This window comes from Zootoca vivipara, chromosome 6 (assembly GCF_963506605.1).
Source record: "Zootoca vivipara chromosome 6, rZooViv1.1, whole genome shotgun sequence".
Lineage (NCBI taxonomy): Eukaryota > Metazoa > Chordata > Lepidosauria > Squamata > Lacertidae > Zootoca > Zootoca vivipara.
Window position 1 is genome coordinate 26,603,632 of NC_083281.1, and position 25,309 is coordinate 26,628,940.

At 46.7% G+C, this 25,309-nt stretch overlaps 1 protein-coding gene across 1 annotated transcript; it reads right to left on the bottom strand.

Annotated features, from left to right (window-relative positions):
• Positions 1-137: 137 nt before the first annotated feature.
• Positions 138-23,815, bottom strand: LOC118087803 (free fatty acid receptor 3-like). Its single transcript, XM_035120808.2, has 2 exons — positions 22,579-23,815; positions 138-4,321 (listed from the first exon to the last, which is right to left on the bottom strand). Exon 2 carries the CDS (start codon positions 4,302-4,304, stop codon positions 3,339-3,341), a length of 966 nt encoding a protein of 321 aa, XP_034976699.1. The 5' UTR covers positions 4,305-4,321; positions 22,579-23,815; the 3' UTR covers positions 138-3,338.
• Between the last annotated feature and the right edge of the window lie 1,494 nt (positions 23,816-25,309).

Consider the following 25,309-nt stretch of genomic DNA (forward strand, 5'->3'; position numbering starts at 1 on the left):
TACCTTGGTCCTCAAACTCCTTGGTACTCAAACAACTTGGAACCCAAACACTGCAAACCGGGGAGTAAGTGTTCCGGTTTGCAAACTTTTTTTGGAAGCTGGACATGCTCCATTTTGAGTGTTATACTTCCGATTTGAGTGCCACACTTCCGTTTTGAGTGTTACGCTGAGGTCTGTCTGTTTTTGCTATTTATTTTGCGTTTTTGTTTTTGCGGCCCTTCTTGTTTTGTTTTTGTGACTGTGTGGAACCCAGTTCAGCTACTGATTGATTGATTGATTGTGTGACTGCAGTACATTGTTTATTGCTTTCATTTTATGGATCAATGGTCTCATTAGATAGTAAAATTCATGTTAAATTGCTGTTTTAGGGGTTGTTTTTAAAGGTCTGGAACGGATTAATCCATTTTGCATTATTTTCAATGCGAAAGTGCACCTTGGTTTTGGAACGCTTTGGTTTTGGAACGGACTTCCGGAACAGATTAAGTTTGAGAACCAAGGTACCACTATAATTAGGTACTTTGAACTTCAGGGGAAGCAGAGATATATCTGCCGCAAGATCAGATTCAGATTGATGAGCTGAAGCAGGGCTTTCTTGGTGGTGTCTGTGGAACTCCTTCCTGAAGGATATAGTTAACCCCATCAGTTCTGGCTTTTAAGGAGGCTTTGGGGGGGGGGGAAACACATTTGGCTTTGAGCTGGGATGTTTTGGGGGTCATTATTTATTTATTTTATAAAGGAGACCCACATTATTACAATAAAAAGTAACCCTCTTAAGCACAAACACCGAAAATACAGGTTCCCTTATGGGACAATGGTTGGTGGACCTGCATCATTTGCCACCTGAGGCAACTGCCTCATTCTGCCTAATGGTGAGGCAGCTCTGTTCTTTATCCATGTTTTACCCCTGGTTCTCACTTAGCAATGGTTGAGTAACTATTAACCAAGGGTTGTATTTGGTTCATAAAGTTCATTTTACATGTAAACCTGGGCTTTTCACTGAACAATGGTTGAGGAGCTATCACTGCCCCCAAAACAACAGAGCCATGAGTGAGAAGCAGCAAAAATTTCAAAAAGCTCTCAATGCTTGCTGGTCGTGGGTTTTTTTTTAATGATAATCCATGTCTGCTTTAGTTATGGTTTATTAATGATGGTTAACATCAACCATAAATCCTTGTGGGATTGGAGCAGCCAAATACAACATTCTTTGTTTTCCTAGAGAAGACATGCAGGGGGATGTTTGGTCCAGCCAGTCTAAAACTTCCTATTTCCTCCTGGCTGGAGCATCCTTCCTTTGCATGTGACTAGATGTGGGTGTGACCTTACCTGTCCAGGTAACAAAAGGACATGGCATGCTGCCACACTCTCACTTTTCCATCTTCCTTTCGTCATGTGAACTGCAGTGACTGCCAGTCTACAGTGTCTGGAGTTACCCCCCCCCAAAAAAAAACAACAACCATGGGGTAGATCCACATGTACATATTTGTAACTAAGTCTGCCTTCAGGGATCCAACTGTGAACTGAATGTGAGTAAACTTCTTTTATTGACTTTAAATAAGATTGCAGTTTCTTTATTCTTTTAAGAGGGATAAAAGGGAACTTACCAGGAACATACAATTCAATACTGAATTGTATGATAGTGTGAGTCTTACACGAGCCTGCAACCAGCTATCTGCTGCGCGTTAGAAGGGGAATGTAAACTCTGCTAAGTAGAGGGACTTGCTAGCATAAGTTAGGAAGGATATTAATAAACAATATATCCTCTCCTGCCACCCTGAACATTCCCACACTCCTTAGCAACTCCTGCTTGTGTTACACGGGTTCACTGCACATTGCCGCTTCAAATTACTTGCATTCTGTAAAAAGGAAGGGCTTCCTCACATGTCCTCTGGGAGGCGTTAACATTGGGACCATCATGGCTACCCAGAGAGCCTCTTAGATTTCTCACACATCTTGGGAGCAGCTTCAAACATGACAAAAAAAGAAAGGAAAAAAGAAAGTGCCAAGTCAAGAACTGTAGAGTCATATTTCCTCTTTTGGCACTGCTGGGTTAACATGCAAAGTACAGCATGTTAACTTTGCACTCAGGTTCCCCCACCTCCCTTGGGGAGATGTGCACCCTTCTTCTTTTGTGAAGTCACTTTCGATGGGATCTGGCCCCCCACCCTTCCAACAGTACCACACACAAACATGGAACATGATACCACACACAAACATGGAACAAGTTTTAACACTTGGCGTTATTTGTGGCAGCGAACAGAGTCCTTGTTTCTTCAGAAAACCCTTTCCCAGCAATGAGTCTGAGTGCTGAAAAGCACATGTATGCCTCTTGTCCAGCAGAGCAAGGAAAATGGAAGAAGCTCAGTGTCCCATCATCCCTTTTCTGGAAACAGTTGGAGAGTACGAGTCTCCGCCAGGCACCACCAAGCGCCTCGCCCTGCTGCGAGCCATCTCCACAATGCGGCTAGGAACACATGTAGCAGCATCCAGGATATCAGGAGCCATGGGAACGACATTTCCCATGGCTCCTGGTTTATTTGTCTCCTCCATAACTATCAGAGCGGTGCCTAGGGCAGGCATAGGCGAACTCGGGCCTCCAGATGTTTTGGGACTACAACTCCCATCATCCCTAGCTAACAGGACCAGTGGTCAGGGATGAAGGGAGTTGTAGTCCCAAAACATCTGGAGGGCCAAGTTTGCCTATGCCTGGCCTAGGACCTAGTGGAGGCATGTAAGCCACATTCACCACTGGCTAACATTTGGGGGAACAGACAAGAAGAAAGACATGGGGAAGCTCATGGGTAGCATGGGGGCTCAATGGATGGAGAAGGGAGAGCCCCATGCCTTGTGGAGCTCATGACAGTGGTGCCTAGAGTCGGAATGAGCTTGCATCCCACATGCACTCACCAAATAAACTTATTTTCTTCAAAACATATTCGAAATAAAACTGGAGGGAAGTGGCTCTCACCCATCACTACTTCTAGGCTTCAAGAAGCAAGAGGGGAGAGGCTTAATTGGTAGAACATGAGACCCTTAATCTCAGGGTTGTGGGTTTGAGCCCCATGTTGGGCAAAAGATTCCTGCATTGCAAGGGGTTAGATTAGATGTCCAACTCTACAGTTCTATGATTCCTCAACCCAGTGTGGAAAAGGACTTATGGAGCTTCTCTAGGCACAGTCCAGCTAGCCTCAGAGGTGCGGAAACTGCAGAGGTGCACGGTACTGAGATTTCAGTTTCAGGGACCTGCAGCCATTTCTGTCAGACTTAAATCAAATGTTGTACTCTCTGCTTGGCCCACAAAGAAAGTCTCAGTCTCTGGGCATTTCCACAGATGTAGATGGTCATAACCTGGAACAGCAAACTGGCTCCTGGGGATTTGCTCTCCCCAGTTTTTCACTCCCTCTATAGAACATCTTGCGGATCACTGAAGGCAAGGCACAGGCCCGCTCTACCCGGGTCAGGAAGCCCCAGCATGAACGTTGCACTGCAGAGGAAGAAAAGTAGAAGATGACCGGATCCAAGCTGGCATTGAAGGTGCTGAAGAGCAGGGCCTCATCCCTCCACCGTGGATCTTCCCACTGGATGAAGCCCACCACGTGGGAGATGTTGTAAGGCGAGAAGCAGATGATGAAGACGGCTAACGTGGCCGACACCAGCCCCACGGCTCGCTGCTTTTTGCCCCTGCAGATGTGCGGCGAAGAGATCACGATCCTCATGAAGCCGAAGTAGCAGAAGCAAGTGAGCAAGGACGGGACCAGGAAAAGGACGATGCCAAGCTCCAGGCGGACAGGGAGCAGGATGGCAAGCTGGCCATCTGTGAAGTTCTTGTAGCAGTTCTTATGGGAGCCGTTATCTGGCTCTGTAATGTTGTCTGGCTGAAACTCGGTGATGAACACAATGCTGCAGTGGGCAAAGGAGCAGGCCCAGAGGCCTAGGCTGGCCACAGCCGCGTAAGCCGAATGGCGCCTCAGCTTGTAGTGGATGGGGTAGGCCACGCCCAGGTAGCGTTCCACACTCACCGCCGTGAGGAAGAGGGTGCTGGAGTAGATGGTGCTGAAGTAGAAGAGGCCGCTGAGGGGGCACAGGGGAGCAGGGAGAGGCCACTGCCCGGCAACCGCCTCTGCCACCTTGAAGGGCAGGAAAGCCAGGAAGCAGAGGTCGGAAACAGTGAGGTTGAGGAGGAGGACACAGTTGGGCGTGGCCTTGGTCTTCAGCTTCTTGATGAGGGCATACAGGGCCAGAAGGTTGGTGGGGAAACCCGTCAGGATGGTGAGCAGGTAGATGGAGAGGTAAACACCAGAAGGCATGCCAGATGCTTTTTCACCTGTGTGGGGAGATAAGGTGTGTGAGAGAAGCCATTTGTGAGGAGAAGGAAAGAGGAGGGGAAATAAATCTGAAGCCGAGCAGTTGCCCTCAGACATTTCCTTTTTAAAAATGTTGTGGAAGTTCATCAGCATTTTAGTGCAAATTCCTAATATGCACATATATAGATAACAATGGCACATTTTTGCAAAGCAGCTTTCCTTTCCATAATGGGTTTTTGTCTTCTGTTTTCACTAATGGGTGCATTCTTATGCACACCTCACATGAGTATATGCAGTGCTATTTTTCTAGTAAAAGAAGTGCCAGAACTCATCGTGAACACCTCCCTCAGTCTCTTAGAATGGTAATGGCGCCCACCTGAGAGGTACCGGAACTGAGTTCCAGCAAGTTCCGGCTTTATACATATGAGTTGGGTAGAGAACAGCATCTCAAAATACACAGACTGGCAAATGTCTAAGGATGCTGTGTTTGCTTGAGTATTATTTCATAAAGTGCAAATTAAGTAGGTTTGCCTTTAAATGAGAAGTGGATTTATTCTCTCTCTCTCTCTCTCTCTCTCTCTCTCTCTCTCTCTCACACACACACACACACACACACACACAGAGGGATTGTGGAAAAGACCTGCGATGTATCTGAAGGTTGCTGAGACAAGATGGCAACCAGAGCATCTGCTTTTGTTTGCTTTGCAAACCATTTTTAATCCACCCTCTGAATTTACACACACACACACACACACACACACACACACACACACTGGTCCTATGTAGGGCAGACGAGATGTAATCCAGCCAGGAATTGGAAGTCAACCAAGAAGAGGTGAAGAAAGTTTATTTATTTATTATTGTCTTTGCAATAGATGTGAGCCAGGGAGAAATTATACCGATCCTGGCCTGACTGCATTGGCTACCAATTAGTTCCCAGGCCCAATTTAAAGTGCTGGTTTTGACCTATAAAGCCTTAAATGGCTCAGGACCGAAATACCTCAAGGACTGCCTCTCTCCATATGAAGCAACTCAGACCCTGCAATCACATCTGAGGTCCTTATGAGGTCTGAAGGGTGGCAGCACAATAACAGGCCTTTTCTGCACTGGCTCCCTATGTGTGGAATGCTCTCACCAGGGAAGCTCACCTGGTGCCTTCATTCTGTATTGTTTAGGTGCCAGCCAAAGGCACTCCTCTTCTTCTAGACCTTTGGCTAATTAAACAATCTATGGCCTTTTAAACTGTTGAGGGTGTATTGGTTTTGTTTGTTACTGTGGTGTGCATTTTTGTGTCTTTTATGGTAATGTGCCTTGGGATCTTTGGATGAAGAGTGTTATAGGAATAATTGTGTGTGTGTGTGTGTGTGTGTGTGTGTGTGTGTGTGTGTATTGCAGATGGGGCTACAGTAGTAGAATCTACACACATATTAAAAAAAACACTGTAAAAAAGCCTATTAAAACGTTTTGAAAAATACATTGCATTTTCCATAGCTCGCTTTCGCCATCTAGTGTCACACTTGTATACTGCACTTCACAACACATTTAAAATGTTTTATTTGCCGCTCTATAGCTGAGTCCAGTCTTGTTGTTCCTAATGGCTGCAAACTGCTTTGAGGTTTGTTTGTTTTTTAACAACCAAGTGGCATGTAAATTATGTGAAAGAAGTGAAATGAAATGAAGTCTCTTTCCTGCCCTGGGGCTGGTGCCTCTGCCTCCTTCTTTACATTTTTCTCCTCCCCAAGTCTGGTAGCCCAGCAGTTTAGGGGTATTAAAACTGGATGTCTACTTCTACAAGCCATGGTGGCTGAAGGTTATCCAAGCGAGGTCTGAGGAAACCTTGCTCTGAGAGGAGATGCCAGAGCATCTATAAAACTCCCAGGCTTCACTCCTTGCCATATTCATCCCTGTTTTCTCAGTTCTGCACTGGGGCCTGAACTGGCTCCTTTGAGGGATGCACACAAGGACATTCTTCATTCCTAGGGCCTCATAAAAACCAGCACCATAAAAAGCAGAAGGAGCGAGTGAAGCTCTACATTGGAAACAAGGGTGGGAAGAGACCAGCAGCGCCTCACGACCACCGTGGCAAAAGCAGGCAATACATGAAGGCTAGATCTGGTGCCCCTGTGGATCCTGCACTCGCCTCAACTTGCCCTGCAGGTGTGGCAGCCCTGTGTGTAAGAAGGGATAGCTTCTTACATCTTAGCATGGAGCCACAAGATGCCATTGCTCTTGACTGCGTATCAGTCAGCTTCAGTGCCAGATTTGCATGTAAGCTAAACAAGCTATAGCTTCGGGCCCCACTCTCTCTTGGGGGCCCCCCAAAAATTTAAAGGTAAAATAAAACTGGATGTACATTGCCAAAATATAAGATAAAAAACAAACAAACAAAATAAAACCTACATACAGCAACAGTGTTTTGTATTGTGTAGGCTCCCATGATGTAAGTAATGGGCCCCCAATCATTTTAAGTTAGAGCTTAATAATTATTTCACTATTAATATACTTCTTCTTAATTGTATTAATTGTATTAATATACTTCTTAATTGTATTTCAGTTCAACAATTACTTTGATAAAATACATATTTTGTGATGTGCAAATGGCTTTAGATACCTATTAGGTCCATAAATTACCATATAGCATATATTCAACACAAAAAACAGTGACAATGTGTTGTTGTCAAAGGACAGCTGGATATATAAAGGGCTCCATTACCTTCAGTAGCTTAGGGCCTCATCAAACTGAAAACTGGCCCTGGTCAGCTTCCTGTGTTCGTAAACGGTAATTCGGGGTGTCACAGGAGAAGACGATACATAACTGCTAGGAATTCTTTAGCATCACACCCAATTCCCCATCTCTCTCTCTCTGCCAACTGCAAGAACCAGCTCATTCCAGAGTTGGCTTTGATCCATAACAATCTCTTCCAGCCTGGCAGCATCCCCAGAACAGGTCAACAGGCACTTTTGGTTTACAAAGCCTGCAGCCATGTGTTTGGACAGAGTGATATGGGCACTGGTTCAGCAGCAGCCTGCTGGCATAAACCATCCTGGCACACTTGGCACGATGCCCTGGGCAATCATTGGCTTTTTTTCTTCCCATCTTCTTTTTGCCCCTCCTGGCCGTCTGTGCTGGCGAAAGATCCATTCCCAAGAAGGATCATGGCCATGAGGTAAAGGGAAGAACAGGAGGAGGAGCAGCAAAATAACAATTTTATTATTTATACCCCGCCCATCTGGGTAGGCCTCAGCCTGGCAAATACTAGTCCCCATGGACAGGGGCGCTGACTTGGGCCCCACACTATGGGTTCCCAGTGCCCACTGTGGGTGTCATGATGGCACAGTGAGCGACCTCCAGTGCCGCGGTGATGACAACAGGATGGTGACTGCCCTTCCGTGGAGGTGGCAGACATTGCTTTCAGAGGCGGCGTCCATGGTGGGCATGCAAAGGCAGTTGGGGGGGCATGTGCTGGTGGCTGCAGCATGTGGAGTGAAGGCGGCGCTTGGCCGCAGGGGGCATGTGGAGGCTGAAGTTGTCTCATGGTAGGGCCGGCCCTACAGGCCAAAGATTCCAGGAAACCCCACAAGTGGAACATGAGCACAGCTGCCCTTCACACCTGTTGGCTCTCTTCAGCTGAGGCTCGGTGGCACAATGCCCATGTGAGCATGGGCAACACAGGGTGGAATGCAAGATTCCTACACTTTTGTTGTCACAACAACAACAACCCTGTGGGGTAGGTGAGGCTGAGAGCCGGTGACTGGTCCAGAGACACACAGCAAGATTTGTGGCTGAGCAGGAAGTGTTCTTGTCGCTGCGCTAACCCGCTTGACTCTAGAAAGAGAGATGAATTTCTCAGCACCTTCATTGGTCGCTTGGCAGAAGTGCTTAGTCCGTATGACTCTCTGGACAGACTGGCATATTGTGCCTGCTGTTCCCCCTACCATTCCACTGTGCTGGACAGCAGCAGATGGCTAGACTCACTGCATTTTTTGTCCCAGGCTAGCGAATGGGATCAGAACAGCAACTTTAAAACGAAAATGAGATAGGGGAAATATTTGGATCTGTCTGTAAACAAGGTCAATAAACCCTTTGAGCAAGCACAAGGATGGATGGGGGTCATTGTGGTGGCAGGGGAGGACACACAAAACCATTTTCCATAACAAATGCTGGCCCCCAAACAGTGGCAGGGGGCCTGCTTGGACTCCAGAGGAAACTTTTCCATCTCAGAACTGCTGTTTGCTTTGGAAATAGGAGCTCTGAATCTTGCAGATTTACGCACGGGTTATTTCTCCCTGTTCTTTCGCTTGTTTACAGAGTGGACGCTTGCGAAAACCCGCTTTGAGAGACACGAAGGAGCTGCCACTTCTACGAAAGTGGCCTGCCTGAGACTCGGTGATGCATGGCAGACCTCTTGATTTGCTTCTTCTAGGAGCAATGTATAGGGTAGCTCAAACAAACCTCATGCCAAGAGATACAAGAGGAGCAGGCCTATCTTTTCCCTCTCACTCTCACTGTGGACAGATCCGCAGTATGAATCTGTAGTTTCCTCCTCCCATGGATGCAGTTCTCAGCACCCTTGACAAACTACATTTCCCAGGATTCTTTGGGGGGGGAGTTGTGTGCTTTAAACCTGTACTGGGTGTGCTTTAAAGGCATGGTGTGGATCTGCCCTTTCTCTCACACACTCACTCTCTTTCCCTCTCTGCAGCCGTCTCTTAATATCTGAGCATTGGGTGTTTGGATTCAGAGCAGAACCACAGTGCTGGGATATGGTGGTTGACCTCCACCTAGGGATGAGGGAGAAAATTGATTCTGATTGCATTAAGGGGAAATCTATGTAAATGGCACTTTCCAAGCAGCATGCAAACCAAAACACAGCCATCCTTCAAAAGTCACACTCCTCCGAAGTTTGCAATGCAGTTCCCGAGCCAAGTAATGTGCATTTTATAAACAATTGTATATATATATATTCCACCATTCTGGTGAACCACATCAAAAGGGGTGCAAGCACAGGATTCCAGCTGCAAAGAATACTGGCTTGCTTTTAAAGGTAGGTTTCTAGTCCTTGTGGACAAAGATATACTGAAAAACATGTGCAAAATGCCTGCTGAAATCTTAGAAGACAGAAGGGGTGAAATCAATAAGATTTATTTCCAGTGATTGGGTCACTGTCTCTGTGCTCTACTTTGTGTGACTGTGCCCTAATTTGCCCAATTAATTTCTATACCAACCTTCATTAAAAATCACAGTTCAAAGCAAAAAGCAATAAAATAACAATGTTATCAGACAGTAAGGCACGTGGTCAAATACAATAAAACTTCAATACAACAGCCTCTTTATAAAGCAGCAGGGAGATAAACTATTCCGCAAACATCCTACCACATGAAAATATTAATACAAAATGGTTCTGGAAATATCAGGAGGTCCCCTCCCCAAGCCCAAGTGAACAGGTGAGTGAATTCCTTGTCATGACAAGCTTGAGAGGCAGAGAGGGCCTGGGCTATAGTCCAGAGAAAGATGGACCTATAAGAAAACACCTTGAATCCCTGCTCAGCCAGAAAGCTCAAGGGCTGGCCCATCCTTCCCCAACCTGGTGCCCTCCAGAGGTTGCTGAACATCCAACTCCCATCAGGCCCAGCCATCACGGCCAACGTTCATTAATGATGGAAGCTGTAGTCCAAACCCACTTGCAGATTTCTGTTTCACCATTGGCCCCAATTCAGATAGACCATTGGCCCAATTCAGCAAGCTCCTCTCATGCTCTTAGGAAAGCTGTTAGAGGAGAAAGAAGTAATGTGAAAGAACGAGGGAGGAGGAACGGAATAACTTGGCAGTTGGGTGAGTGGGGGAGAAGTAACAATTTGAATGTGCAAGGAGAATGGGAGAAGAAATTACACGGCGGGGTAAAAATACTTTTAAGGACACGTGGGGATGGGATAGGGGGAAATGTAAAAGCAAAAAAGCCTTATTCACTTAGAGTCTCTGGACTTGCCTGACATGAAAAGACCAAGTCAAAAGACCTCCAGAGAAAATGAGTGCACTTAACTTGAGGAAAACGGAACTCTGGAACTCCTTTGCAAGGAAATCACTGCGGCAAAGAATGTAGCAATGTTTTCAAAAGTGGGTCAAGTTGTCAGCAGAAAAGGATGCCAAGCTCTGTTTATGCCAAGCTCTTCCTCCACCTGCCACCATTTTGTGACTGTCTCTGCCCCTGCACCCCCATTTTGTGACTGGTGGGCCTTGGTAACCTTCAGCTATCTCAAGAGGACCCTGAGGATAGAAAGACTGAGAACCCCTGCTCTGCCTGTTAGCCTTCCAGGCATTTAAAGACCGCTACCTTATAATGCCTTCTCATTTCCCAGCACATCATCAATGACTTTTCCTGTTTTCATTGCATTTGTTTAAAAATTGTATTGTTTTTCGGGCATCTGTTTATCCTGCTTTTGTGTTTTAGTTCTCATCTTATTTAATATTGCGATTCGGCCAAAATGACATCAGCTCATTTCCTAATGCTACAGTTTAGCAATACTGTGTAAAGTTCATTCAAATAAAGCCCAAGTAATGGGTAATGACTTGTGAGTTGGCACCCAATTTATTACCCATAAATTGAAACAATCCAGCTGTTGACATAAGCTATCAGACATTGTTAATGGTTGTCCTGCTAAGAGATGCATCAGCCAATGGCAATAATAACATGCTATCGGGATAATAAGCTAATGAAATGCCCCCTGGCATAGATGTTGATTGGAGGTAAGAGCTGCTGGGGTGTGTGTGTCTGATTCTTACGCACACAGCTTGCCACAGTGCCAAGCTGATCTTGGTTTAAGCCCAGGCACGGGGCTGTGGCTTCATTGGGTGTGGAGCAAGGTTGGTACCAGGAAGGAAGGAAGGAAGAAATGATGGGGAAGCACCGAAGGGCCAAAGTGCATTGGGTGGGGATGGAGAGCCTCCCTCACACACATTAGAAAGAAAGTGGGGGAGACCCCTATATTTCACATTAGAGCTGAGCCAAAATTTCTCAGTAGACATTTCTGCCAGCAAGTTGTAGTGCAGCATACCTGCCAAGTGCGCCAGAAAAAAGAGAGGCAGAGATCACGTTGAAAAAAGGCACACATTGTCATGTGACTTGCCCAGGAGCATGTCGCAGAAGACACATGTCCCAGTTTTTCTGAAGAAGTTGGATGGTATAGTGCAGGGATGGGAAACCTCCACCCCACAGGGCCATTTCCCATCAAACTACACCCGTCTGTTAGCTGATGTCTCTTGTGACATCATCTGATGGGTAGGAGGGCAAGGTAAAAGTCTACATTGGCTGCCTGTGCCTGTTCCCATTAATCAGCGATGGATAGCTCAGCTGGTAAAGCATGGGGCTCTTAATCTCAGGGCCGTGGGTTCAAGCCCCACATGGGGCAGAAAAAAGAAAAAAAGATTCCTGTATTGCATGTGGTTGGACTAGATGATCCTTATAGTCCCTTCTATGAAATGAGCATGGCAAAAATATGTACATCAGGAGAAAATAGCACTTAAATACTGATGAATTTCCATGGGGAATTTAGGGGAAATTGCAAATCCATTTTGAGAACCAAATTTAAGATTGTAAAAAATGAGAAACTAAGAGAAACCGAAATTGGGAGATTTGTTCATCTCCAGTACTGCCACCTGGTATGAGGAATTCCTTCTTCCCAGGGTTTGGGGAATGGCTGTAGCTCAGTGGCAGAGCATCTGCTTTACATGCAGAAGATCCCAAGTTGAACCTCCAAGTAGGGTTGTCCTCTATCTGAAACCCTGGAGAGCAGCTGCCAGTCAGAGAAGATAGTACTAAGCCAGATGAGCCAATGGTGTGACTCAGTAGAAGGCAGCCTCCTGTGTTCTATGACCTATGTTCTTCAGTGCCCTGGGAGCAACCATGGGGGTGGCAGGAGGCAGCTGGCACATGGCATCACTTACAGGGGAACATCACTTTGTTCCCCAGCCTAATTGCCACTTTCCTGGATACATCACCAAACCACCCTGTGCAAAAGGTCGTGAACAGCCAGCCCTGTTCCTTGAAATGATCCATCTGAGACAGCAAAGCTGTTGATGGAAGGAGATTAGCTCAAGAGGTGACGGAGATGAGATTATGCCAGATCAGATGGCAAATGGTTGCTGGCTGCGGCGGTTGTTCTGTGTTCTCATATCACTGGGGAGGAAATGGCTGCAGATCTAACTCTATTGCTCTTGTCCCTGTTAAGATGAATAATAATAATAATAATAATAATAATAATAATAATAATAATAATACATTTCCGGACAGCTCAGTTGCATGGTTGAGTTGAATCACTCCTGTGACATATGCTGGTTTTGATGAAGGAACTGTGGGAAAAGTTGGAAATTCACTTCCAAGCCTAAGGGCCTCACTCTTTCTTCTGGATCCCAGGACATGGTTTGAGGGAGGACACAACATCAACTCACTAAGGTCAATACCTAGAAGAGAAACTTGCTTGGGAAGACCACTCTACACTGTCTTGAATAGAAGGAAGGATTTGTTAAATGTGCGGCTCACCGGGAGGTAATGCTAGAATTTGATCTCACAGTCGGGGCTGGTTTTAATTATAAAAAGCAGAAATTGTGCAACAGAGGAGGGGAAACTTTTTCTGCCAGAGGGCCACATTCCATTCTGGGTGGCCTTGCAGGGGCCGCATGCTGATGGTGGGCGGGAACAAACACAGGTGGGTGGAGCAAGGAATGTGAATCTTTGTGCCGTAGGCTCACTCTGTCTGCACACCAATTCCTCCCTGTCCACCATTGAGCTAAGCAAGGAGTTATGTGTCAAGAGTTCAAGGAGACATTATAACTAGGCAAAAGCACCCAAGACTGAAGATGGGATGTTTTCCTGGGGAGAGGGGAGTAGAGTGTGCAATGAGAGGGTACCCATTTGAATTCTCATTCTAGTTTGCTTCCTTCCGCCCCCCCCCCGTTCCTTGCTTTCAGCAAGTTTGTCATAATCGGCCTCCTTCCTGATTCCAGTAAATTAAGGCACAACTTCTTAAGAATACGTGAGCCAGGAAATCAGATGGCCCCCCTCGCCATTAGCTGTAATGATTCTCACCGATGTCTGGGGACCAACAAAAGGCAGGTAATTAAAGGCCAATTTACTGCAGGGCCTGGTGGTGGCCCAACACTATTAAGCGACGTCTGAGAAACAGAAGTATTGGGAGCCAACTGGGCAGGACAATGCACAGGGCTGGCCCAAGACATTTTGGCACCTGAGGCGAACCACAAAATGCCACACTCCCAGCCAGGGAAAAACAGGGTGAGTGAAGAACAAGGGGAGAATAGATATCTCCATCAGGGACAAGCATAGAATACATATCTACGTCTGGGACAAGGGGCAAGGAATCGAATCAACCTTACCTGAATCAAAGTGGGAATCGAAGGCTGTTATGGGAGAGAAAGGAGCCCACTCTGATTCACTGAGCAGGGCAGAGCCCAGGAGACCAGTCCCTGCCATTTTCTCCCCAGGGATGGGAGGAGATCAGCAGTTCCTACCATTCACCAAGAGGCTGCTGTAGAGGTGGCATGGGGGCTGCTGCTGATTCGGCCTCCAAGGAGCATGCCACAGCCATCACTGCCACCACACCACCACCTTGAAGGCCGGATCTGCTGCCCCTATGGATCCTGGTGGCTGAAGCGGTCACCTGGCCTTGACAATGCACCATCATTTTGACAGTCAACTCTTGAAAGCTTCACCTGGGCCTATGGGAGAATAGGGCTACTGATGGACAGAGCCTCATAATCAAAGTGTGGAGACCCTGTGACCCATAAACACATGCAAAGGGAGAGGGGAGCAGAATGGAAGAAAAAGGTGTGGAATTTGCTTTCTCTAACCAACCCAAAGTTTCATATCAAAAATGGAATGCTCAACACCTGCCAACTGCACAAGAATAGTTGGCAATGTTCAATCCAGTTTTTGTGGGCACCTTTGACAAGATGCCTGCTGAGCATCTGCTCTCTTGAGTGAGCCTACACTTTTCTGCCTCTTCCACTGCTGCCCTATCTCATTTGCCCTATCCCTCCAGAGCAAGCGGAAGTGTCTTCTCCACATTCTCACTCTGGTTGTAGGCAATGCTAGTCCTATCACAGAGGAGACCCATTGAAACTAACAAACATGACTAACTTGGGCCTGTTCAGAAAAAAGGCTATGTTTTTTTAAATAGAGAGCACATTAAAAAACAAAAAACAAACCTCACTGGTTCATAGGGCTGGAGCGCTTTGTCAATGAACATGTTATTTGACTTTAAGCCTAGATCATATTGGCATTTGACAACTGCAATACGTTTCCTGAGAAGTTCTCTTGCTGATTAATATCCCACCGGGGTGAGGCAACCCATGGGAAACATATGACACTCAGGATATTGGGGGCAGGGGGAGACGTATTGGGGGAGCCAGTCTGGTCTGTGATTAATTTCCTGTCCCAACTAAGACCGACCCAGAATCTAGGGCAGAAGAAACTTTTAAATTTTCCAGCCACTGATTGGGCCTCGATGGGGAGCCCTTTCCCCCACTAAGCTTCCAGAATCCTAATCTGTAAACAACAATAGTTCTTCAGCAAGATGCCTAAACTACAGAAGCCTCATATGACACCATGAGATGCCAAGCCATTTTGTTCCACCCACCCCAGATCTTCTAACCTCCTTGCTTTTGACCCAGAAGTGCTGGCTACTTTTGCTCTGAGAAAATGACGAAGACGCCAGGAAGATTTACGTTCTGTTGGCAGCGCCTCTTCCAGGGTCATTCATGTGACAGAACCAGGCTGTCAAATCAAGAGTGTTGCACCTTGTTTTTGATGATATCATAGGAAGCCCTGGCTGGCTGGCTCCAAAGAGGTGAATGTGTCTCAGAACATTATTGCCCCCCAGAGTTTGAATAGACATTCTCTCATATCCCCCTTCACTGAAATCTGATTGGCTGAGAAGTGCCAGTGATTGCCAGGGCATGCTTGTCTTTCGAGCTTCATAAGTGGGATCTGCAGCAAAATGTTGCCATGTAATGCTCTTTAGGGTTCCTGCCAGCCATAAGAAGCTTAAATCTGGCATAAGAAGAGCCATCTGGATGAGGCCAATGGTCTATCTAGCCCAGCATCCTGTTTTTACAGTGGACAACCAGCTCACAAGCAGGACCTGAGCACAACAGCACTCTCCCTCCTTGCGATTCCCAGCACCTGATATTCAGACACATCCTTCCTGTGACAGTGGAGGTAGATCACAGTCATCATAACCGGTAGCCACTGATAGCTTTATCCTCCATGAATTTGCCTAATCCTCTTTTAAAGCCATCCAAGTTGGTGGCCATTCCATAGTTTAACTATGTGGGAAGGAGAGTTTTCTTTTGCCTGCCCTGGATCTTCCAGCAATCAGCTTCATAGGATGCCCACAATTTCTGGCGTTAGGAGAGAGGGAGAAAAAACTTTTCTCTAGCCCCTTTCCATGCATCATTTTATACACTTGTATCATGTTGCCACTTACTTGCCTCTGCTCTAAACTAAAACATCCTAAAGAGCTGCAACCGTTGCTCCACCTCCCAGCATCCCCTTCCGCTCACCTGTCAGTTTCCCCATAGTTCTCAACTGACATTCAACAGTCCATGGCTACAGAGCATGCTCAATCCATATTAGAGTGGGTCTTTTTTGCAGGGTTTCAGACATTTGCCTTTCCCAACTCTGCATGTAGGTGGTGGGAACTGAACCTGGGACTTTGTCCCTGCAAAGTATGCACTCTAACTGCCGAGAAACAGCCTCTGTTTCATTGATGGCTGCGTGAACCCAAATACCCCACATTCTAATCCAAGGCCACATTCACACCGTATATTCAAATTTTAGAGCATTGTGCTACAGTCATGGCTTCCCTGAAAGGATTCTGGGAGCTGAAGTTTGAGCTGAGAGCTGTAGTTAGGTGAAGCTCCCAGAGCTACAATTCCCAGTGTTTCCTGGGAAGAGCCAACTGTTAGATAAAGTACTCTGGGAATGGTAGTTTAGGGAGGGATACTGGCCTGCTAACATCTCTCAGCAATCTACTGCTCCCAGAATCCTTTAGGTGAAGCCATGACTGTTTAAAGTGGTATCATTGTGCTTTTAATATATTGTGTGAATGTGGCCCAACAGTTCAACAGACAGTTCCCTGCCTGGGGAAGCCTACCTGGGGAAACCGTTTTTACCTGTGAAAATTCTACAGAGCACAGAAGGCATACAGCTCTGAATGGGATAAAGTTGCAGGGAGGGGGGGCATATGGCAAGTTGCCCAATTATGCTTCCTAAGGCATGATGGGATTTGAGAATTGCAGAGGCTCTTCTGCTACACGCCAGCAAAAACAATGAGCTTGCCAGCTCTCTTAACAAGATGGTCATTAACCACTGTCACTGGGAGATGGCAGACAGCCCTCCAAGCTAGGAAATCTATTGCACAGTTTAGTTGTTCAGCTTCAAACATTGCACACCACCTTTCTCCTCTGTACTGGTATGATCACACACACCTGAAAGCAGACAGCTGAGTCCTGGCAATCTGGAGGTGCTTAGTCTAGAGCAGGCATGACCAAACTTGGCACTCCAGATGTTTTGGGACTACAATTCCCATCACCCCTGACCACTGGTCCTGTTAGCTAGGGATAATGGGAGTTGTAGTCCCAAAACAGCTGGAGGGCCAAGTTTGGCCATGCTTGCTCTAGAGGCTGGCCCCAAAGGCTGAGAGAGCATAACACCTGCAGAATATCCCAGTCACCCCAAAGGTGCCTGAGAGCCACTGCCTGAGAGCCACTGCCACTCACTGCAGACCAAGTTGACCCTTCCCCTGGATGTTCAATGCAAGGTTTTCAAAAAGCTAAGCCACTTTGGCAGTGGATAAGCAGAAAACGAGCGAGCCAGCTTTGAGGGCTTTCTCCCTTGAGTAGTAAATGAAGCCTCTGCAGCCCACCATCTTATTTAGGGGAAACAAATGGGCTAAACTCATCACTTGCTGTGCTCAGAGCAGACCCACTGAAATTGCTCAGCATGGCTAACTTAGGCCCATTAATGGGAGTATTCTGAGTAGAACTTAGGTGGATACAATGCACAGTGCTGAAAGGGACCTTCACACCCTTCTAGTCCCTGCCAATGTAAGAGGACATCTGCTATTGGAGAATCTCTGATCGGTGGCAGTGGGTGAGGTGGGGCACAGCTGCCCCCCATCACCAGTATCAGTGCAGTTTACCTGGATGGATTGGGTAGATCAGCGAGGAAGGTTTGACTGCACAGAATCACCTGCAGACAGTCCACCCATGTATCCACACAGCCTAACCTTGCCGCTGCCCTGGTCCCATCCAGGTAAGCTGCCATGGCACCCGTGCCCAGAGGGTGACCAAAAAACTCTTCTGTGCCACCCCAGCTGCTACTGTCTCTGATAGGTAGCTATCCAGCCTCTGCTTGAAAACTTCTAACAAAAAGAGGGCCCACCACCTTGCAAGGCAGCCTGCTCCATTCTCAAACAACTCGTACCATTCAAGATCACCCCAGGAGCATGTGCAGAGTCACTTCCAAGCGTCACTCACGATGCAAGACCCTGCGATTTAGGACAGAGGAGAACACCTTCCAGTTCAAAGGCTACGGCTTTCCCACAAGCCTGAGTCACGCCACTTCTCTTTGCAAGAAATAAAGTGCCAAATCCTTATATATATAACCCCAGCTAAGATAAAAAAAGAATTAGCAGCCTGATCCTATATGCACAGCATGGTGTGGCATCGTGTCACTAGCTCTGACGTCCTTTGAAGGGAAATAGGCCAATGCACAGAGAATCTGCCTGTCAACCCTGATTGCCAAAGAGGTCTGTCATACTCAGTGGCAGCTAGAACGGAAACTAGGTGCCTGGCACCACCCTTAAATTGAGCTCAGGCGTGGTTTGCCCTGGATGGAAACCTGGCTCCCGTGCACTTGCGGTGGTGAGATTACTTTGGTGTGTGACTTTTGGCTGGGAAATAGACAATTGGAGTGTATTCCTGTTGATTCTGGTGGACCTCTTGGTGACGCCACAGTACCATTATGAGCCACACTATCCTTCTGAACACGTGACTGGGATGGAACTGCTTTGAAGCTGCTTTGGTCCCTCCTGGTGTGTGTGTGTGTGTGTGTGTGTGTGTGTGTGTGTGTGTGAGAGAGAGAGAGAGAGAGAGAGAGAGAGAGAGAGAGAGAGAGAGAGAGAGAGAGAGAGAGAGAAATCGCCTTCCCAGAGTAAGTCAACTGGCACAGGGCAGTCATTTATTTATTTATTTTTAATGCTATTGTTATCATTGTGAGGGCTGCATTGAGCTTGACACTGTTGTTGAGAAAGCTAAGTGCACATGTTAAACCAACCAACCAACCAATCACTGGAAATTATTAATAAAAAAAATCCTTCCAGTAGCACCTTAGAGACCAACTAAGTTTGTCATAGGTATGTCATAGGTAATACCTATGACAAACTTAGTTGGTCTCTAAGGTGCTACTGGAAGGATTTTTTATATTTTGTTTTGACTGTGTCAGACCAACACGGCTACCTACCTGTAACTGGAAATTTTTAGTTACATCACATTTTTTTCACATGAGAGCATAGCAGCAATTTTTGGCATCACAATCTTGCATGACTTTGCACCACAATCTCACTTCAAAAAGCTTTTTTTCCCCTCCAGGGCTGTGAACTTGTGTGGTGCTCCTAAACATGTGTTTTGAGGCGTTATGCTCTCATGCAAGCACACGGGCCTGAAAAAGTGCTTTTTAGGAGGCCGCAATCTCGCACAGGTTATGTGAGTCACCTGGGAGCATGGCCCAAAAGCTCAACAACTTTCGGGGTGTCCTGGATTTTGCTTTTTGCAATATGGCAACCCTAGGATTGAGGAATATGGCAGAGCTGGTGCAATTAGTACCAAAACTGGGCCTCAACAACCGGTGACCCACCAAGCTGAACACAGTCCACTCCTGTAATGTGTTGTGGTCTGCCTTGTACTCAACAACCTCATCTTTCAGCTCTCCCAGGAAAACAAGCAAAACATCCATTTGAATGACTTTCTAGCAGGCTATGGTTTGTGGCTGATGAGCTGAGGCCAGCTTGGTGGTTCGTGTTGCACAAGCAGAGGCAACCACCCTCCTTGTATATGGCCTTTGATTTCGAGAAGAAAGGAGGCATCAGATGTCAATACCTGTCTCTAATCTTCCTTTCACAGCTAAGTCTTACAGCATGGGGATACTCCTTAGTGGTTTGGCAATTTCATCTGTTCTTACTTCATCTGTTCCAGGCTTCAGAGAGGCATAACACTGAAAAACAGATGCCCAGGAAGAATCCTGGCATCAATTAAACCTCAGCCTTCCCTAAATCAGCTCAAGTTTAAGTACTGTATTTGGACTTCTCTGGATTATAAATGGAGACATTAAGAGTGCCTGGAATTCAGCAACCTCAGGGGGGGGGCATACAACCTGGTTGCCATGTAAGGGGAATGGTGGAAACTGGGATTTCACTTGCCCACAAAATGGGAAAAGAAGACAGGAAGTTCATTTGCAGCTCCCTTGGGTGGCTAGAGACATGGACCATGTGCTCTGCAGACACCTGAGGGCTGTTTCACCTGCTGCATTAAGAGCTTGAGCTCATCACATCTGATCATGGCAAAACCCATTTGCTGGGAATAAAAAGTGGGGAGAGTTGTTCTTGCATTCAGTTCCGGCTTGTAGGCTTCACATAGGCATCTGGTTGGTCAGTGTGAGATCAAGGTGCTGGAAAAGATGTACCTTTGGCCTAAACCAGAATGGCTCTTCTTATATTCTTATGTTAACTAGTTGCCATCGCTTCTTTAAAGTTCCATAGAGGCCGGGCTCCAACAGGTGTTATCCTGGGGCAGATGCCATGGGAGTCTGCATGTATTTTAGGGATGGGGGCAGGAGTTAAATACAGTCATACGTCGGTTTAAGTATGCTTCGGTTTGAGTACTTTCAGGTTAAGTACTCCGCGAACCCGTCTGGAACAGATTAATCCAGTTTCCATTACTTTCAATGGGAAAGTTTGCTTCAGGTTGAGTACAGACTTCCAGAACCAATTGTGTACTTAAACCGAGGTACCACTGTATTGAAAAAGGGGATCAGGGTCATCTCTCCTAGCAAAAATGAGAAGATAGTCCCTGTACATGGTGTCTCAGGTTCTACAAATCCTTGAAACTTACTCTCTCTTTTTTTAAGGTGGGAAATCTGGGGATAATTGATCCAGAGGGAACAAGCACACTTCCTTGCCACCACCATGTGAGTGCCAATGCCCTAGGCCCTACGACCAGCAAGGATGCAAGCCACTAAGTCACCCATTTTGATTTCCTCCAATGAAGCATTGCTGCAGGGCATTGTGGGAAATTTAAATGACCTCCTTTCACTTGGCTCTGACGTCACTGCCATTTCTACCACAGCCAGGTAAGTCCACCAGGGTGCTCACTGACTCCTGCGTGAGCCCACCCGGACACTTTGCCAAGGATCCCATCAAACTTGGAGCTTCCATTGGAGGTTGAGAGTTTCAGCGGGATGTCATTCTGGAGGGGAAACCATGTTTGTGGGTTACAGGAAACATAGAGTCTTACTGCATCTTAAAGGCTAACAAGTTTATCGCGGCATATGTTTTTATAGGCCAGAGCATGCATAAAGTGATAACTTATAGGGTACAGTGGTACCTCGGGTTACAAACGCTTCAGGTTACAAACGCTTCAGGTTACAGACTCCGCTAACCCAGAAATAGTACCTCGAGTTAAGAACTTTGCTTCAGGATGAGAACAGAAATTGTGCTATGGCGGCACGGCAGCAGCAGGAGGCCCCATTAGCTAAAGTGGTGTTTCATGTTAAGAACAGTTTCAGGTTCAGAACAGACCTCCGGAACGAATTAAGTTCTTCTTCAGAGGTACCACTGTATAAATAACCTGGCTACACGCACAATAAGAAAACTATTGCCCCCCCACACACACCAGCAGTGTAAGGGTTAGAAGGATGGAGGAATGCCAAAGTACTATGCAGAGCCTGAATGAAAACAGAATCCAATCAAATGAATCTAAGACTTAACTGGCATAGGCACGAGACACCTAGCTGCTAGTGACTAATGAGGTGTTCAGCAGTGAAAGCAAGCATGTCCAGAAAGGGAATTGCTCTCTGCTGTGAGCTAGCCACTTTCAGGAATGGTTGAGAACAAGATCCAAGGATATGAATTCCTATATGCTGGGATTCACTTAGACACATGGGTTTGGTGTGCCTCCTGGCACCAGAGGCTAAACCCAGCCTTCTCCAAGTTCTTGGGTGTTTACAGCATGTTGGAAGGGGCTCTATGCATGCTCCTATGTGCTTGCAGAGAGCTCATGCACTGTGGGAACTAGAATCCCCATTTTTGAAAGTCAATTTCACAGAAGGTATGTCATCCTTGGAGATGGAACTCCAGTAGTTGCTTCCTTCCCCCACTCCTGATATCACTTCTGGAGGTGTAGAATAGGCAACAGCTCTAGAGTTTCTGGCCAAGATCCCAAACCAGCATCCAACAAATTGTGCAAACTCAGCAGAGCTTTAGATGTGTGGCTTTTTGCATAGCAGGAAGCCCTGGGTTCAAATCCTCACTCAGCAGCAAAGCTTACTGCCTTGAGTAAGCTTCTTCCACCTTTTTTCTCCCAGGAGCTAGCCTCAAGGTGGCTACATGGTTCTTCCCCCTGCCATCTGCCCTTTAATCTGCACAACAACCCTGTGAGGTAGGTTAGGCTGAGAGGCAGTGACTGGTCCAAGGTCACTCAGTGGGCTTCGTGGCTGAGTGGGGATTTGAACCTTAATCTCCCAGGTCCTAGTACGACGCTCTAACCACTACACCACACTACCTCCAATAATTCTCATTTATCTATATATAACTAAACCTCACAAGGTTGTTGTGCAGATAATCTCCGCTCCTGATACACCATCTCTGAGCTTCTTGGGCTGAAAGGGACAGTTACAAAATGATAAATAAATGCCATGCGTATCTCTTGCTTTCACAGGCATAATCAGGACCCTTTTTCTTTTGCTCTCTTCCCAGCTGGCTCTGCAGCAGATTACAAAGATTTCTCTTTTTTGTGGGGTGTGGGGTGGGAAATGCATATATAATGAGGAGCTTCAAGTTTTGGAGGACCTGAGTCAACAAGTGTGGTTTACTCAGTTCCTGGTTTGTTAAGAGAATGGGGATTGGAAATGCAGGAGAATCTTAGATATTAGAAATCAATCACTCAGCACCTCCCGAACATATATTTGACACCCACCTAAGCACTTACCTCCCTAGGTTGGGGAAACAGGACTCCTGGGTCCCTTAAGGAAAGGAGGAAGAAAAACCTCTATTGCATCACAACTGCCCAGTCTTGTCCTCGGGATTTCTTTTGCAAGATCTCAGATCTTCTCTGCTCTGTAAGTTTGGAAGTAGCGGATCCCTTGCTAGCTTCTCTTCGCTCTAGTCCTGGATCTCGCCCGCCGCTCCACTTGGATCCTTTGCATCCAACCGAAAAGTGTCCTAGAGGACCGCTTGGCAGACGTCCGACTCGCGAAGAGCCCGGGGGCGGGGCTGCCAAGAGAGTGGGCGGGACTTCGAGGAGAGCGGTGGCGCGGGAGATGCTGAATGGGGCTTGCAAGAAGAGCGCCAGTGAGTGAGCGCGCCTCCCGATCCTCTTCGTGCTTACTCGTAAGTAACTCCCGGCATGTTCAGCGTGCGAGGCCATCTTCGCAGATAAGCGTATCCTGGAACCTTCCCGAGCCACGTCTGGAAAATGGGGCTGGGGAGGTAATCCTACCCGCGCACATCCTTGCTGCGAGTAAGCCTCCTGGAACTCAGCGGGAGTTACTTCCGAGTAAACACGCAGAAGATCGGGCTGCAGGCCGCTGGGTTGCAAACAGAAGGAGGAGGGAGAGGTCAACAGGTAATGGGAAGGAAGCGATGTTCATCTTAAAACAAAGAGGAACAAGATTAACACGATAACAACTAGCAGGGGAACTCTGACCAGGTGCAGTTTTCTCTGGCGCGGGCTGATCATCATCAGTTGATCGTAGATGGATCATTACATTCACAGAAGTGGCTCTCCAAGGTTCTAGACAGCAGTTTTTCCAAATCCTACCTGGGTTGAACAAGGGACCTTGAAGCATTTTGTCACTGAGCTATAGGACTCCTCCTTTTGCCCAGAACCAGCAATAACGGAAGATGACGGCCCCATCTGCACTATACGTTTAAAGCGGGATCTTCCCGTGTCATTTCTGCCCCTGAGACAGCCAGGTTGAAAGAGGTGTGCTGTACAGCGCCCTGTGCAAGGCGTGGTTTTACTGTCCAGACCAGAAAAACACCAGCTGGCTGGCAACCACTACATCCTTCATGCATTTAAAAAGCATTGGTGCTTTCTCTGGGCGAGAACCGCCTAGTGGTTGGGGCAGCCCTGCATAGCCAAATGAGCTCGGAATGGAACGAGAGCTGCTTCTGGTTGCTTTAAGCAGCCCCTTGGCAACTCGGTCGAGCCGTGTTGAGTCTTTTAACCCAATGCACCTGCTCCTGTACCAATATTTGTGTACCTTTCCACCCCGCTTTTACACTCTTCCTATTATGTTAAATGACTTCCCCAATAAAAGAGTATTCGTTCCTCCAGCAACCTTTGTGACTCAATATCACTAGTTATCTGTGTTCTTCACCGTTTTGCAGCTTGTTCCTTATAGGATTAATAATGCCTCTCAAGCAAACAGGAAAGGGGGAAGGGAGGTTTATGAGTGCACCAATGTTGTCCTGCCTTTCTTACCCGCGATGCATCTGGTGCCAGATTCAGAAAGTGGTTTGAGCAGAAACAGGGTTGTCAACCATTTCATTTTTTATTGGTTCAGTGTCTCCAGAAAAAGCCAGTCAACATCAGAACAACACAACAAAGCTTTTTCTTTCTTTTTTTTTAAAAAATGCCATATAGTCCAGGCACTACTTATGATGCATCTAAATTCTTCTCTAGCTCCAGAGCGTGTCCTGCATTGCAGAGGACAGTTCTCTGTTTGAACCGTCTTCCATCAGGCTGCAAGAGAGGAGGGGAGAGGAGGGGTGCAGCAGAGTTGCACCATCAGCGCAGCTGAAAGTTCAGCAACTCTTGGCACTTCCTCTCCTTGAATTTGTCCACCCCAGCTAGTCATTAGATGAACTTACATAACTAAGAACTTTAACCTGAGTTTGCTTCTCTCCTCCCCCTCCTTCTCAGTCCATTTTCCTTTTGTGTTTCATGTCTTCTTAGATTGTAAGCCTGAATCCAGGGACTGTTTATATTTTCATTTTATACTGTAGTAAGTTGCTCAGGGGGGCTTTTTTTTTTGGTTGAAGAGAAGGATAGAAAAAATAAAATGAATACATAGCTTTATTGAAAGCATCTTCTGTTTGAAGGGCTGTTCTTTCAAAGACCAGTTATGGGAAGGTGACTACCTGGGGTTTAGCAGGTTTTAAAGGGCCAAAGAAGCCAATAGGATTAGGTGTTCCATTACCAACCCTTAAGTTTGTCTCTTGGAAATTCTTCCATATGCCATTCTGAAATTATCTGTTGGGAGAAGATTGCATGCTCAGGTGCTCCACCTAGAGGTCTGGTGAAGCAATGCTTCATTACCAAGCTTGGCACAGTAATATTCATGGGATCGGACTTGTATATTTGGTGTTGGGTAAATTTTTGACCTTGTATGTAGAATTCCATGCTGCACCATGTGCCCATTATGTCTTGCCTGATTAATCTGGAGCCATCTAGCCTATCCCTGTGCTTCTTGCCCACACAGTAGACTAGTCAATTGGGTTGGCTTGGGGTGCCAGGCAGAATTGAGTCTCTAGATGTGACATGCCAGTGCCCTCTTGTGTTTGTGATGTACATCACAGTCCAGCAAATTCTCCAGGTCTATTGATTATGCTCAACGAACAAGGTTCAACCGTGACCTTTAGCACAGGAAGGAGAATTTTTAGTATGTGTTGCTTCTCCTGCCATGGCACTTTCATAGTGGGGGACAAAAGATGGC